This window comes from Pelodiscus sinensis, chromosome 19 (genome assembly GCF_052426305.1).
Source record: "Pelodiscus sinensis isolate ZL-2025 chromosome 19, ASM5242630v1, whole genome shotgun sequence".
NCBI classification, from domain to species: domain Eukaryota; kingdom Metazoa; phylum Chordata; order Testudines; family Trionychidae; genus Pelodiscus; species Pelodiscus sinensis.
Genome location: NC_143070.1, coordinates 3,643,678 through 3,659,023, shown reverse-complemented (window position 1 = coordinate 3,659,023; position 15,346 = coordinate 3,643,678). Strand labels below are relative to the sequence as shown.

The window sequence follows — 15,346 nt, the reverse complement described above, 5'->3', positions numbered from 1 at the left end:
GGGGGGGCAGGGACAGCTGGAAGTCAGAGTTGGCCCATAGAGCCCTAGCCCCCAGCTAACAAACACACAGACACAGACCCTTCCCCCCTCCGCCCCGGAAGAGCTGCCCTCTGGGGAGCACAGCTCCAGCCCCAGAGATCAGGGTCCTTCAGTGCACGGTTGAGAACAACCTCTTCTATCAGCAACAAGCTGTGTCCACGCGATGGCGCCGGATGCACAGAAATGGCCCCCCAGGCGCACAAGGAGAAGAGCTGAAGCTTGATCCTTAAAAGGGGCATTTGGTTCCCCCACTGCAGCAGGAGGCCGATTTAAAGGAGACTTCAGAAGGAGTCCCCCAACATTGAAGCCTTTCAGTGCCATGACTTGAGGGACCAAATTGCAAGTCTGAAAAATGAGGACAAGTTTTTTAATCGGGTGTGTACGGGGCGGGAGGAGGAAGAGGAGGGGAAGAGGTGTACAATTGCCTTGATAAGGCAAAACAACAAAAGCAGTCATGTAGCACTTTAAAGACTAACAAGATGGTTTATTAGGTGATGAGCTTTTGTGGGTCAGACTCACTACTTCAAATCATATTCTGAAAGTGAATGGGCATGACCATTCTCTATCAGAGGGATGCAATAAAACAATTAAACAAATTACAAACTAACATATCAATTACACGAACAGAAGGTGGGGAGAGGGGAGGAAAGAGATTAGAAAGGAGGAAATTGCTTATTGCAAGAGTCAATTAAGTGGCTATGTATGCTACAATTTGACACATTGCGCATGGGCCTTCATAAACATAATTATCTTACAAGTTGCAAAGACAGCCTCCCCACCTTTTGATATTGGCAGTAACTCCAGATTAGCCACTTAATTAACTCTTACAATATGCAAAATCCTCCTTCCTTATCTCTTTGCTTCCCTCGCCCCATCGGTCAATTATAGTTTATACTGTGGCAAGAATTATTCTATTGCAGCTGGGACATGGGTGCTGTTGGACAAGGCTACAGACAGCGCTCACAGCTTAAGGCCCCTGAAATTCATAGACTCATAGAGCTAGAAGAGACCTCAGGAGGTTAGCAAGTCCAGCCCCCTGGATCCTATTCTGATCCATGATTTCCCCCCTAGCTCCACAGTAATCCCTGTGGCCAGCGAGTGCAAATTATTTGCAGGACGGGGGCCCAGAAAGACAAAGGCGGGATGGTCTTAGAGCAGGGCGGGGGGAGACCTGGGCCCGGCTGAGTATCAGTGACCTTGCCCAAAGTCACACAGGGGGTCACTGACACAGCTGGTGTTTGAAACCCAGGTCCGCAGCCAGCCCCCCACAAGGCCACCGGGCCCTAAGAGGAATAGCGAGAGAAAGTGGGGGGCAGACAGGAGGCAAGGGGGTGTTACCGGCTCCGTGGCTCCCTGTAGCCTGGTCCCAGCAAGCAAGGAGCTGATTGTCACATTGTGTCTTCATTGCAAAGAGACTTTTCCATCCAAAGGGTTCACTCTCCCCCCACCCGGGCCAGACGTTGATCTCTCCCCAGCCCTCCTCCGGCTGCATGTTGCCGCGTCTGATCCAGGGGTCCAGCTCCAGGCAGACACACCCGCCTGGTCTTCTTCCCACCCCGCCCTCCCCCTCGGGTCCAGAATCCCAGCTGTAGCCATCGGGTTTCTCCCATGGCCTCGCCTCCCTCGTCCTCCTTCCCCAGCCAAACCACCAGCAGCTGCAGCAGCGTCATAGGAGTAAAATAATCCACAGCCCCAGCTCCGGGGGAATCAAAGGGCCAGGCTCAGCGGAAATTCAGCACAGCTCCATGAGAGTCAGTCCAGATCCCCAGTGGGCCTGTCAATCAGGTGTGACTCCACTTGGGCCTGTTTACACCAGCTGGAAACTCCAATGCAAATATTCCCCAGGCTGGCCGAGCAGTGATCTCCTGATCTTCCTCTTCTGCACATGAAAATAGAAACCTGCCCAGTCTCTTCTTCCTCAGATCTAAGCCCCCACCGGGGGAAAAGCCCCAGCCCGGCCCGTTAGGTGCTGCAGAGAGAGTCCTGTCCCCAAAGAGACGCAGAAGAGTGTGAGCCTGGGCTGGTGGATTTCTCTTCACCCCCCTTCTCCAGCAGCTGACTCAGCCGGGGGCGTGTTTGCAGCTACCCAATGGCTGGGGCCATGTGTCAGCCCAGCCCTTCCCTCCCCCTCCAGCAAGCCCCGCTCTTAAAGGGGCTCCCATCCCTATGGGACAGGCCTGGGGATACCGGAGCCAGCTGGCTCCCTCCTTTACCTGTGCCAGGTGGATCCTGGACCACGGACCGGTCCTGGAGCAAGGCTGCTGTGCATGCCAGGAGCTCACAGGATCCTCACCCGCTGTATTTATACCCCACCCCCCAGTGCCTGCAGCAAGGGGCCCCTGCTGGACAGTGAGGCGGGGGTGGGAGCAGCATCCCCCCTGGAGTCTCTTCCCGCAGGATCCTGCTGTGGAGGGTGGCCTGGCTCCCATCCCACCATAGGGCTGGGCTCCCTGGGGTCCTGCCACCCCTGAGGTTCCCTGAGTCAGTCCAGAGCCCCGAGGAACACCCCAGCTTGGGGGGTGGGGAAGGAGGAAGAAAGAGGGGCCTGGCTATGGGGAATGTGGGGCAGGAGGGCGGAGCTAGAGGGGGCGTGGCCATGGGGTACAGCAGGGATTGGTGCAGGGGCAGGGAAGGTTGGATGTGGGAGGGGCCAAGGTGATTTTGCTCCTGCCCCCCTGTGCTAGCCCAGAAAAGGTGCAAATTCAGCTGACTCTGGACTGGGAAAGGAACCAAACCAGCCCCTGGCTGCCTAGGAGAAGGGGGGTGCACTGCCCGGACCAGTCTTAGCTTGCACCTCCCAGGTCTGGGCTGCTCTGGGGGGAGGTGCACACCGCAGTGCAAGTAAGAGCAGCCCCGGGGATGCTGTAACTTAGAGCAACTCCGCAGCACGTTGGCCACGCCCCCTCCTGGCCTGGACCCTCCCCCAGCGGCTGAGCAAGAGGGCTTACGCCTGTTAAAAAAGAGCGTCGCTCTTGCCCAAGAAGCCCTCTCTCACCACGCCGTACTGAAAATCTTCTAGAGCAAGGGCGGGTGGGCAGTGTGGATGCTTTCTGGAAGAACGGCCATTCTGGCGCAATAACCCGCCCGTGTAGACACCGCCTAAGGGTACGTCTACACTTGCTCCCTAGTGCGAGCTAGGGATGCAAATGTAGCCGACGGAAATTGCTAATGAAGCAGGGATTTAAATTAAAAATTAGCGGGCGCTCAATTCCCGCCCCCCCCCCCATAACAGTGTTATCGCCCCTGCCAGGGATCAATACTTGATCCTCCTGGGCGGCCCTTCCCCCACCGATCAGCTGGTAGATGTGTAGCCTCCGCAGTAGACAGCAGACCCAGCCCTGCCGCAGCCCACCTTGCGGGGGGGGGGGAGGTGGCACCCCTCCTCCAGCAGCTTTAGGGCCACTGACAGGGAAGTGGGGGGTGGCTGGAGACAGAAGAGGAAATTGCTCCAGGGCCTGGACATACAAAGGGGTCACAAACCCCTTTGAACTACTTCAGTGAGAGCACCACAGCACTTTGGTCCGGGTGGCGCTAAGAGCTGACTTCCTTTGGCCCTGCCCCTTCTGTCCTAAGCCCCACCCCTGGTGTTATGAGAGAGGAGGCACTTTATATACAAGCGCCTCATTCCCAGCATGCCATGCTGTGGAGGCCTACAACTCCCAGCAGCCTCTGGGACTACACTTCCCAGGATTCTTTATGCCTGAGTGAAGTGGGAGGGGCCTTCAGGGCTCTGGTTCTAGGCACCCTCAGCAGCCTGGGTTCTCTCCCAGGGCATTACCCTCTGGGATCCATTCCTCTGGGAGGTATTCCTTTTCTCCCATATCTTTAAGAACATAAGAACGGCCGGACTGGGTCAGACCAACGGTCCATCTAGCCCAGTATCCTGTCTGCCGACAGTGGCCAACACCAGATGCCCCAGAGGGAGGGATCACACCAGGTCATCCTCATGTGATCCCTCCCCTGTCACCCACTTCCAGAGAAATAGAGGCTAGGAATACCATCCTACCCAGCCTGGCTAATAGCCATCGATAGACTTAACCTCCATGAATCCATCTAGCTTTTTTTTCAGCCTTCACCATATCCTCTGGCAGGGAGTTCCACAGGTTGACTGTGCGCTTAACTTTTTGCAGCCTAATCCCTGGAATGGAGTAATATGACCCCCCCTCCCCATATGTGTCTCTTGTGTTCTAAAGGGTCACTATGCCCTGTCATAGGATAGCTTGATGAAGGGATTGCTGGCTCTGTTTCCTCATCGGTGCTGACACTGGTGTTTGGTTTCCCTCAGCTCCGTTGGGCCGCTCCTTTGTGTACACGCAGAGAGAGAGGGTCATATACATAGCCAGCAGCAAGAGAAGGAATTGCATTGCGACCATTCCAGCCACCACCAATGCTATCGTGTCAACATTGCTCAGAGGCCCTGAAATGAAAGAGAGGAAGGAGAGCGTTATTCAGAAAATCTTAGATGGCTCACTTGCTAGGGTTGTCAGATGATTTTAAAAAAATACTGAACCCCTCTCATCTTCCCCCCAAAAAAAACCAAGAAAAAATTCTGTTTAGAAAACAAAAGGGGGAGACCAAAGTTAAGCAACAAAAAAAAAAAAAAAAAAAAAGGCGCTGTGCCTTTAAATGGCCCCACGTTCCTCACTCCCCCACCAAACATGGCAGGGGAAAATTGAGTAAAACAGGAAATACCAGACATTTCACATGTCCAGTATTTTCTGGGTGTTTTTACCAGACAGGGGACCCAAATAACGGATGATTTGGGTGAAAATCAGACACCTGGCAACCCTATCGCTCTCTAGGGCAAGGCACCATGTGTTTGTACAGCACCTAGCGCGGGAAGAAGGGGATTTTAGGAAGCCACAGCTACCCTTGCAATACCAATGAACTGCTCCCCCCAAAAGTTGTTAATGCATAGTTAGGATTGCCCGGTGCTGCATCATGCCCTCTAAAACTCAGGAAATACCATTCGGGGCACTCTAACCCACAACTTCACCTTAACTCTGACCCTGGGAGCTGATTGGAATTTTTCACAGAAGCAGTTTTTCTGGTGGAAAAAGGCAAACGTGGAGACACCACAACTTTTTTCAGGAAAGATCCCACCCCGCCTAGCCCTGCGGATGGAACCCAGGAGTCTTGGAGCCCCGTTCTCGTCTCTAACCGCTATCTCTCACCGCCTGAGGTTGACACTGACTTACCTCCCTTTTCATTCTCGTGGAGGTCTCCCTCTCCCAGAGGCGGAGTTGGGGTGGGCTCTGAAATGCGAAAGGGTCAAGCGATGAGAGCGGGGATTTGGGGGAACCGCCTTTCGTGTGACACTTCCCACCCCTCACCCAGGGCTGGCTCTCCGCTCAGTGAGCCCCTGCTGGGGGCAGGGGGGCCCTTTGGCAGACAGGGAAAAGAAAACCAGTCTCATCTCTGGTCTTCTGTACCCGGCCTCATGCCGGAAGGGCTGGATTATTGCCTTAGCTCTCCTTCCCCAAGTTTTGCAGCCAGCTGTGCCTTTAGAAACCAAGCCTGGAATGTCCAATACAGATCAGTTACATTTGTCCACCCAGGGTTGCGGCTGCTCCATCCGTGTGCCCAGTGAGTCCTCCGTGGGCTGGAGAAAGGACCGATAGTCCTCCAAGATGTTTGCTTTAGCCAGGCCAGGCACCGAGCAGGGTTACTAAAGCCTCACCCAGCACTCCCAGGTCTACATGAGCCAAGCACTCCCCAGAGGCCACGGAGGCCACCTGCCTTCCGCCCCCTCAGCTCATGTGCTCCTCTCTGAAGCCTCTGCTGGACACGGAGATTTTCCCGGCGAACGAGATACGGAGAGGCTGTGAGATCCCAACCACGGACACCAGGATCTCCACCCCGTGGGAGGTGGAGCCATCGAGGCGGTCCACATGGAAGGATGTATCCACGGAGTGAACAGGGATGCACACCCTTCGGGCACAGGCCTGTAGACCTTGCGACAAACTGTGTGCAAGGATTAAAATCCCCCTTGACTATTTTAAATAAAGAGGTGGAGTACAAATATTTTTAATAACTTCAATAATAAATAATAAAATCAGTGGTCCCCATAAACTGGGCACATAGTAAAAATCTCTGAAACCCAGGAAATACGGTCAAGATATGCAATTTCACCTTAGCTCTGACCTTGAAAAAGGACTGAAAATTTTCACCAAAGCATTTTTCTGTTTTTGGCAAAACCAAGCTTTTTTTCAGGAAAGATCCTACTCCCCTCCCCGCCCTCATTCAGCTACCCTGGAGAGCTTTCTATGCTGCCCAGCTAATAAGCAGAGAGCCCACAGCTGACAGTATGTATTCCTATTGGTGGTGCACATCTGCCTGTGATTTGGTGCAAATAACAAAATTTATTCTGCACATGGATGGAAAAAATTAGAGGGAATAATGGTTGGAGCCTAAGTTAATTATAGGAGGAGGGGAGCACAGAACATGCAAAAATTGGGAGGAGCAGCTTGTGGTTTCATGAGTACATTTCAAGGCCAGAGATGGGGCTGTCCAATCTCCGGTATCTTATGGGGCAGAATATTTTCACCACAGTCACCTCCTGTTTTGAACCTGTCTCCTAGCGAAGTGTCCACGCTGGATCTGAAAAAATCAAAGGACTGGAGAAGAAACTTCGCTTTGGGAGTTTGTGCTAATGGTTAATTACTCCGGCTACTGGGAGGCCGGATGTGGGTTAGGTTTGTGTGTGTTGATGAGGCAACAGCTGTGTAAGGTCAAGGGAAGTTGGTCTGGGGTTTCTAGAATGACACATCATGAAAATTGTCACGGGCCACAATCTCCCCTGCAGCAGAATCGGAGTCTCTTACCACAGCCTCCCACTCTTGGCTAGGCTTTCTGAGCTCCCACCAAAGCTTTTCAACAGGAATGGCCAACTCCCGGGAATTCCTGATGCCAGAAATGCATTTCATAGATTTCAAGGCCAGATGGGACAATTGTGATCATCTTGGTCTGAGACCAGCCCCAAAGCAATTATTAGAGTCGATCTTTTACAAAAGCACCCGCTCTTGAGTTGAAAACGGTCAGTAATGAAGAATCAGCTGTAAGCCTTCTTTTAATTCCCCCTTTTCTTTTCTTTTCTTTTCCCCCTTTCTCCACTTCCATTTTACTCTGGAAAAGTGCCGATAAGGGGGAAACAAATACAAAACAAAACAAAACAAAAATAAAAAAACAAAGACACTTCCACTTGATTTGAATCAAAACATTCTTTTTCTTTTTGAATGGTTTCAAAATACATTTTTTTTTCTTTCATTTCATTTTTTCAATTTTCTGAATGGAACAAAATTTGTCTGAAACATTTTCAGATAGTCTGAAAACACATTTTTTGGTAGGTAAAAAGACTTGATACATTTTCGGACTCTCTCCAACCCTCACCAAAATCTTCAGGGGAAGCCAAATTAGTCTGTACGGGATAAATTATAAAAAAAACAACAAATGGTCTGGTAGCACTTTAAAGACTAAAAAACCATATAGATGTTATCATGCGCTTTCGTGGGCACATCCCACTTCTTCCAAGATGTAACTCAATTCCGACCCAACCCTATTATTTCAATTTAAATCAAATGAATCAAATCAAAAGACATATTTTGATTTTCATTTTTGTAGGGAGTTTTTTCCCTTTTTTTCTCTCTTTCTTCCACCCCAATTTATTTTCCCCTGGCTGAAAAAAGGAAACTAAAAAAGGAAACAAACACAAATTGTAAAAAAATCATTTCAATTCTGTGTGATTTGAATCAACCTGAGTATTTATCTTGCTGAATCAATTCAACCTCCGCTGTTGTCAAACCGCACAGAATTTTGATTGGTACAATTATGTTATTGTAGACTTTTTAAATCAGGGTTCAAAAGCCAGGTTGCCATTGAAAACCCTTTTCTGACAACAAAATTCTCAACCGTCACTAACTTCTAGCATGCTGGGTTTCCCCCGATATTCCACTGTGGCTTCTTTTTTCCCCCGCCCCTTTGAAAGTCACAGATGCTAGCTGGGGATTTCCCGAGCCTCTTTTTGACAGATGTCCCCTCCCTTTGGCTCTGCTAGTGCAAAGAAGCCCTTGGATGCTACCAACTCCTCTTTCTAATGTCTCTGTGCCTGTCGTTGAGCAACTTGGCTGCTGTTTGGGCCGTGGGAAGGTGCCGAGGTAGAGGTTAGGGGCCTAGGCAGTGCTAGGCACGGTACGTTCATATACCAGTGAGTCAGTCTCTCGCCCAGTGTGTGAAGACAGACACAATCCAGGAACACGTCCCCAGCTTCCTCTCAGCCCTCCGAATACCCACCCACCCCAACCCTTCCTCTTGGCCTGATCCTCAGCCAATTCATCCTCATCCCCACAACTCATCCACAATCCCTCTGTGTTACTATCCTCAGATCTATCCGTGCCACCTCCCTGAAATCTCCCCTCTGCTCTCTTCTTGAGACTCTCTCATTTAACTATGGCCCCCTCAGGATCTCAAACATCCATCCATGTCTACTCAGAGACCCCTCCAGTCCTGGCGTCCCTTCAGAACCCGCTTCCCCAAATCCATCCATGTCCACTCAGAGACCCCTCCAGTCCTGGCGTCCCTTCAGAACCCGCTTCCCCAAATCCATCCATGTCCACTCAGAGACCCCTCCAGTCCTGGCGTCCCTTCAGAACCCACCTCCCCAAATCCATCCATGTCCACTCAGAGACCCCTCCAGTCCTGGCGTCCCTTCAGAACCCGCTTCCCCAAATCCATCCATGTCCACTCAGACACCTCTCCAGTCCTGACGTCCCGTCAGAACCCGCCTCCCCAAATCCATCCATGTCCACTCAGAGACCCCTCCAGTCCTGGCCTCCCTTCAGAACCCGCCTCCCCAAATCCATCCATGTCCACTCAGACACCTCTCCAGTCCTGACGTCCCGTCAGAACCCGCCTCCCCAAATCCATCCATGTCCACTCAGAGACCCCTCCAGTCCTGGCCTCCCGTCAGAACCTGCCTCCCCAAATCCATCCATGTCCACTCAGAGACCTCTCCAGTCCTGGCCTCCCTTCACAACCTGCCTCCCCAAATCCATCCATGTCCACTCAGAGACCCCTCCAGTCCTGGCCTCCCTTCAGAACCCGCCTCCCCAAATCCATCCATGTCCACTCAGAGACCCCTCCAGTCCTGGCCTCCCTTCAGAACCCGCCTCCCCAAATCCATCCATGTCCACTCAGAGACCTCTCCAGTCCTGGCCTCCCTTCAGAACCCGCCTCCCCAAATCCATCCATGTCCACTCAGAGACCTCTCCAGTCCTGGCCTCCCTTCAGAACCCGCCTCCCCAAATCCATCCATGTCCACTCAGAGACCCCTCCAGTCCTGGCCTCCCTTCAGAACCCGCCTCCCCAAATCCATCCATGTCCACTCAGAGACCCCTCCAGTCCTGGCCTCCCTTCAGAACCCGCCTCCCCAAATCCATCCATGTCCACTCAGAGACCCCTCCAGTCCTGGCCTCACTTCACAACCCACCTCCCCAAATCCATCCATGTCCACTCAGAGACCCCTCCAGTCCTGGCCTCACTTCAGAACCCACCTCCCCAAATCCATCCATGTCCACTCAGAGACCTCTCCAGTCCTGGCCTCACTTCAGAACCCGCCTCCCCAAATCCATCCATGCCGCCCCCTCCTTTTCAGACTCACTTCCTGTCAGTCCAATCCCCTCTCTCCCCCGTTCCTCTCACCTCCCCTTTCAATCACTCCCTCAGCCCTCCTGCCTCCTTCACGCCACCCAGCCTCTCCCGCTGGTTCCAGCCAAGTCCCTCTCAAACCCATCTCTGCCTCCCTGCCCCGTTGATCTTCTCACCAGCTGGAGGGACCCTTCTCTGTTTCCTCAAGGGGGTTGAAATGGCTCTGGGCTCGGCTGCCTAGAAAGATCCCTGGAGGGGTTCCCTGAGCTAAGTCTTCACGTGTGGTTCTTGGCTTGACCAAGCCCTGGTTGAGTTGATCTAGTTGGGATTGGTCCTGCTTTGGGCAGGGGGCTGGACTTGATGACCTTCTGAGGTCTCTTCCAGCTCTATGATTCTAAGCAGGCAGGGTAGGGTCAAGCCCCTTGGTTTGCCTGGTGGTGGGGAAAAAAAGGGGATTCTTCCCGACGTGGTAAGTTATTTACCTGAGGTGGGGACTGGCTTCCCTTCTGTAGTTACGATCAAGAGGAGCAGCAGTGGCCAGAGGAGACGTCCCTTCGACATCTTTCTTCTTCGGTGGCTACGCTAGAATGCACCAACTTTCCCCAGAGCCAGCAATAGGGGAGCCCCTCGGATACTGTGCATCTGCTGAGTCAAGCAAAAATCCCCTCGTTGCTAGGAATGGATTAGGACAGGAAGATGGGTTTCTCCCTGGTCATGACATAGGCGTTCAGTAGCCACCAGGCACAAGTAGCTTTTGACAGGCATAGAGACGTACAACAAACAAGTTTCCTCACTACTCATGTTCCGTCTTTGTCTCCTTTGTTTACCAGGGGGCACTATTCCCCCAAACCCCCAAAAAACCTTTCTATTTTTCTTTGCTAGCTAAATAAACTACATTTCAGGAACCATAGCGAAAAGGGAAGTGAGCAGAGAAAGCTGAATTACATTGGAGAGCCAAGTTTGCCTTCTGTGAAGTTGATCTCAGCCAGTCTTTATTTTCTCTCCCGTGGTTTCCCTAAACTGAAGCTAGATTTGATGCCAGAGCCTGACTTGCTTTTCTCTGTCACTAGCTTCCTGGAAATCAGTGTTAGCAGAGGAAAGAGCTGGAGAAATCTAAGCCCATGTTACTATTAGGCAGCCATGATAAAGCACTAAATGCAGGCATGCAACTGAAATCCATATGCACAAAAATCATGAAGGTGGAGTTAAGGATGCAGCTTCAATACTGCCCTGGGCTTCTTGTGTCCTTCTGGAGTGGGAGAACAGATTTCCCCAAAATGCAAACTTTGGGGAAAATCAGAAAATGCCACCCCAATCTTACGGCTGCTTCCTTGGGAAGAGTGGGCAGGACCAGGGATTATAAAAGAATTCACTGCCTCCCCTAAAAGACCTATTCTCTCTGTGCCCAGCACTGCTCTCAATCCATGCTCCCAGGCGCTAAAGCCACCAGGTGTCCAGTTTTCTCCTGGACAGTCCAGTAATTGTGACTTCCATCTGGTAAAAGAACAAAACAAAAACAGAAAATACTGGACATGTAAAAATCTGGTATTTTCCTTTTTCCTTGGATGGCAGGCTGTTGGGGACACTTTTCCCCTGCTGCGTCTGGTGGGGGTGAGCAGTGCTGGAATTTAAAGGCGCAGCGACCTTTTTTTTTTTTTTGCTCAGCAAGTTTGGTCAACCAATTATTCCCCCCTCCCTAGTCAGGATTTTTTGTGAAAGTATCTGGCAGCCCTACCAGGCATACATCCTGTGACCTTTTGCTGTGAACCGGGCCATGATACTGATCTGATGGGAATCACTATGGGTTGGCAGAGGGTGGTATGGTGCAGTGATCTCCCAGAGGGGAGGGAAAAGGGCAGAGTTAAGGTTAAAGGATGAGAAAAAGAAAGCTACCAGCTCCTCGTCCTCAATCTAACAACCCCCTTTCCTTTTTCGCTGGTACTCTGTAGGTCTCGCTGACTAAGGGAACATCTACCCTGAGATAAAAGACCCATGGCATGGCCACGGATGGCCCTAATCAGGCATCTCAAGCTGGCGGGCTATAAAATGGTGGTGTAGACGTTTGGGCTGTGGGCAGAGCTCTGAGACCCCAGGAAGAGGCAGGATCTCATAGACGTCCCCGCAGCTGCAGTCCTGCGAGCCCATGTCAGGGGACCTGGCTTCTTGAACTTGGTGATGCTGGTTTTTTATCGCTGCATATGCATGTCCAGTGAGTTCATAAAATCATAGAATCAGAGACCTCAGGAGGCATCAAGTCCGACCCCCTGCCCAAAGCAGGACCAACTTCAACTCAATCATCCCAGCCAGGACCTTGTCCAGCCAGGACATAAAAACCTCTAGGGATGGAAATTCCACCCCGTCCCTTGGGAACCCATCCCCGTGCTTCCCCACTCGCCTAGTTTTTCCTACTATCCAACCTAGACCTCTCCCACTGTAACTTGAGACCACTGCTTCTTGTTCTGCCATCCTGCACCGCTGAGAACAGCCTCTCTCCAGCCTCTTCTCCCGGAGTTCTTCTGCCCATCCCCACGGTATCTGGGCACCTCCTGAGAAAAATCAATAGCAACGTTCCCCGTGGGTTTCCCTGCATGTCTGGCTCTTCTCCCTTCAGGGGATCAGAGCCCTGCGTGGATGACTTGGAAGGGGGAGGGGGCACTGGGAATAAACAGGATGGTCCGACCCACAGCCGTGTTTTGTTCCTAGCTCTGCTGGACTTGGCTCTGGGCTCTGTGAGTTGCGGAGAGCAGTTGTCACGAGTGCGAGGAGAGGGGAGGTGTCACGTAAATCGATATTCAGTTTGCTGTCGGGGCTTGATCTGTTCATTATTTCTCCCAGGGATGATCCGGACGGTGCCAGGTCCTGCCATGGGGGCAGGGGACTGGACTCGACACCCTCTCGAGGTCCCTTCCTGTTCTGGAGTTTTAGGATTCTCCTTTGAAGATTCCAACCCCGCTGGCATTGGAAGTTGGCCCGAAACCAGCTGGACTCAGAGCCCAGATCTGCACGCAGGGCCGGGCTGGCCCCAGGGCCGCTGAGGGTGGGATGGTGCCCACAGGGAGAACTGAGGGAGGAGACCCAAAAAAGGCCTGGTACCGGCTAGCAGCTCCTGTTCTGCAGGAGAGGGGACACCTGAGCTCTGAGCTCAGGGACCTGGGTAGAAATTTGGCGGGGGAGAAATTCGACACACGCTCAGCGGCTAACGTCACAGGCTCCGCCAGCGGCCAGAAACTCGGGTGCCCGGCGAGGCAGGGGTTAATGTCGCCCTTCCAGGGGGGAACCACAGGCTGGGGAAACTCCCCTTGTAACCTGGCTTGGGCAGGATCCTAGCCAGACCAAAACTCTGGGGATTTCCCCAGCGTGGCAAAGAAACAGGAACTGCCTAACGCCGCTGCCTTCCGTATCAGCGGAGACCTGTCCTGGGCTGCATTCCACTTTCCGTGTAAAGGTTGTCCGTCCAGCATCACGACCTCTTTGTCTTCAGGGAGCTTGAGGGCTGGTCTGACCCTGCGGCCCATCCGGAGCCGTTCCGCTCCCTTCTCTGGAGTCACTCCGGTTTACACAGGCCTCGCGGGGGCCAGAATACAGCTCGGGCGCCTTTGACTGCTGTGGGACCATGTCCAATCTCTACCCGGCTCTCTGAGCTCAGAGAGGGCATCCCCTCTCCTGCGGGATGGGAGCTGCTCGTGGGTACCCCGGTCCTCAACTCATCAGGTCTCCCACCCTGACCCCTCCAAGGCCCCCCACAAAGGTTGTATGGACCAGAGGTATGCATGGCCCCATCACCTTTAAAAGTGGTCCTCTCAGCTCCTACTGGAAGGAAGAGCAACAGGGAGGAGAGGAGCGGAGATGGGTGGGGTCTTGCGGGGTAGGGGCTGCAGGAGAGAGGGGCCTCAGGGAAGGAGCAGAGCAGGGGCAGGCAGCAGAAATCCCAGCAGCAGCGGGGTGACTGAGGCCCCCTTTTAATCTCTGGGGCTCTGGGCAATTGCCCCCTTTAACACCCCCCCATCAGTGGGCCTGCCTGGGCTAACACTGCGGTGTAGACTGAACCTAAAGGTCTGCCAGCATCTGAACTGGGCTACGCCACCTCAGGGCCTCCCTGAAGGCCTGACCCCGCTGGCAGGTACTGAGCCACGGGACTAATCCAGCCCCGAGCTGCTTATTAACCCTCACCTGCCCAGGGTGGTGTTTGTACACCCTGCCCCGCTAAGCACAAAGCTTTCGGCCTGGGCTGCAAGGCCCGGCTCCTCAGAGGCATTTAGGTGCCTAACTCCCATGGGACTCAATAGGTATTAGGTGCCCAACCACCTTTGGGGATCTGGACCCAAGACCTTACGTCCTGTTGGCTGGAACGTCCTTCCTTTCTGCTGGGGATTTTCCTCCAAGCCGGTCCTTGCATTTAGACAAGCTCCTATTTCGAGTCACCCCCTCTGCCCCCACACACACACTCGCTTTGGTTCTTACCCCCCATTGAAGTTAAGGGCAAAACACTCATTTTCTTCACCGCCGTGGGCTCTGACCTTTGGCTTTTGCCCATTTATTCTTACGGTTCATTTCCTGTCTCGCTGTATCTCTTCCAATGACGTCTCTGCCCAACAACGTAACCAGCTGACTGTCAGTGTCCTCCCAGACCCCCCGCGGGTACGTGTTGTCGCCTGCCTGCAGCGAACACCCAAATGGCATGACCACAAACACCTCCACTCACAGCTCCCCGGCCTGTGTGCTGGAACCCCGCCGGCCTTGCAACCATTTCTGGGCCCACTTAGAAATTTCCAGAGCTGGGTAGGGAACTTAAGACCCAGGGGGCTGGATGCAGCTCCCAGCTTTCCTGGACCCACAATGGTGCTCCAGCCCCATCACCGCCCCACTGAGGGGCTGGAGCATATAAAATGAACTAGCCTGGACCCCTTCTAGGCTCTGGTGTGCAGGGGGAATGTGGGGAGTGTCTTTCTGCTTCTCCGTCAGGGTTTTCTGGCGCGGTGTTGTTGTTGGTTTTGCTTCTCCCTCGTGTGCAGCCTCCGACTGACTTTCCTGTGGGTCAGCGGACCCTGCCCCAGAAAGGTTCCCATCCCCATTCTAGAGGGCGTTGGGTGAAAATAGTTTGGGAAATTGGTGTTCCACCAGAAAAATTCATATTGTGTGTGTGTGTGTGTGTGTGTGTGTGTGTGTGTGTGTGTGTGAGAGAGAGATTACTAGCTCTGTGTGTGTGTGAGAGAGAGAGATTACTAGCTCTGTGTGTGTGTGAGAGAGAGAGATTACTAGCTCTGTGTGTGCATGTGAGAGATTACTAGCTGTGTGTATGTGTGTGTGTGAGAGAGAGATTACTAGCTGTGTGTGTGCGTGTGTGAGAGAGAGATTACTAGCTGTGTGTGTGTGTGCGTGTGTGAGATTACTAGCTGTGTGTGTGTGTGTGTGTAAGAGAGAGATTACTAGCTGTGTGTGTGTGTGTGTGTGTAAGAGAGAGATTACTAGCTGTGTGTGTGTGTGCGTGTGAGAGATTACTAGCTGTGTGTGTGTGTGTGTGTGTGTGAGAGAGAGAGATTACTAGCTCTGTGTGTGCGTGTGTGTGAGAGATTACTAGCTGTGTGTGTGTGTGTGTGTGTGAGAGATTACTAGCTCTGTGTGTGCATGAGAGAGATTACTAGCTCTGTGTGTGTGTGTGTGTGTG

The 15,346-nt window shown here is 52.7% G+C and overlaps 1 protein-coding gene across 1 annotated transcript; it reads right to left on the bottom strand.

Moving 5' to 3' along the window:
* Nucleotides 1-499: 499 nt before the first annotated feature.
* Nucleotides 500-10,609, bottom strand: LOC149522060 (uncharacterized). Its single transcript, XM_089770719.1, has 3 exons — nt 10,164-10,609; nt 5,238-5,294; nt 500-4,456 (listed from the first exon to the last, which is right to left on the bottom strand). The coding sequence occupies exons 1-3, from the start codon at nt 10,240-10,242 to the stop codon at nt 4,248-4,250; spliced, it is 345 nt and encodes a 114-aa protein (XP_089626845.1). The 5' UTR covers nt 10,243-10,609; the 3' UTR covers nt 500-4,247.
* Nucleotides 10,610-15,346: the final 4,737 nt, after the last annotated feature.

Coding starts and splice junctions, on each gene's coding strand:
- LOC149522060 (XM_089770719.1), bottom strand. CDS start 10,242: ATGTCGAAGGGACGTCTCCTCTGGCCACTGCTGCTCCTCTTGATCGTA. Junction 5,295..10,163: donor GAAGCCAGTCCCCACCTCAG/GTAAATAACTTA, acceptor TTCGCATTTCAG/AGCCCACCCCAACTCCGCCT. Junction 4,457..5,237: donor CCACGAGAATGAAAAGGGAG/GTAAGTCAGTGT, acceptor CTTTCATTTCAG/GGCCTCTGAGCAATGTTGAC.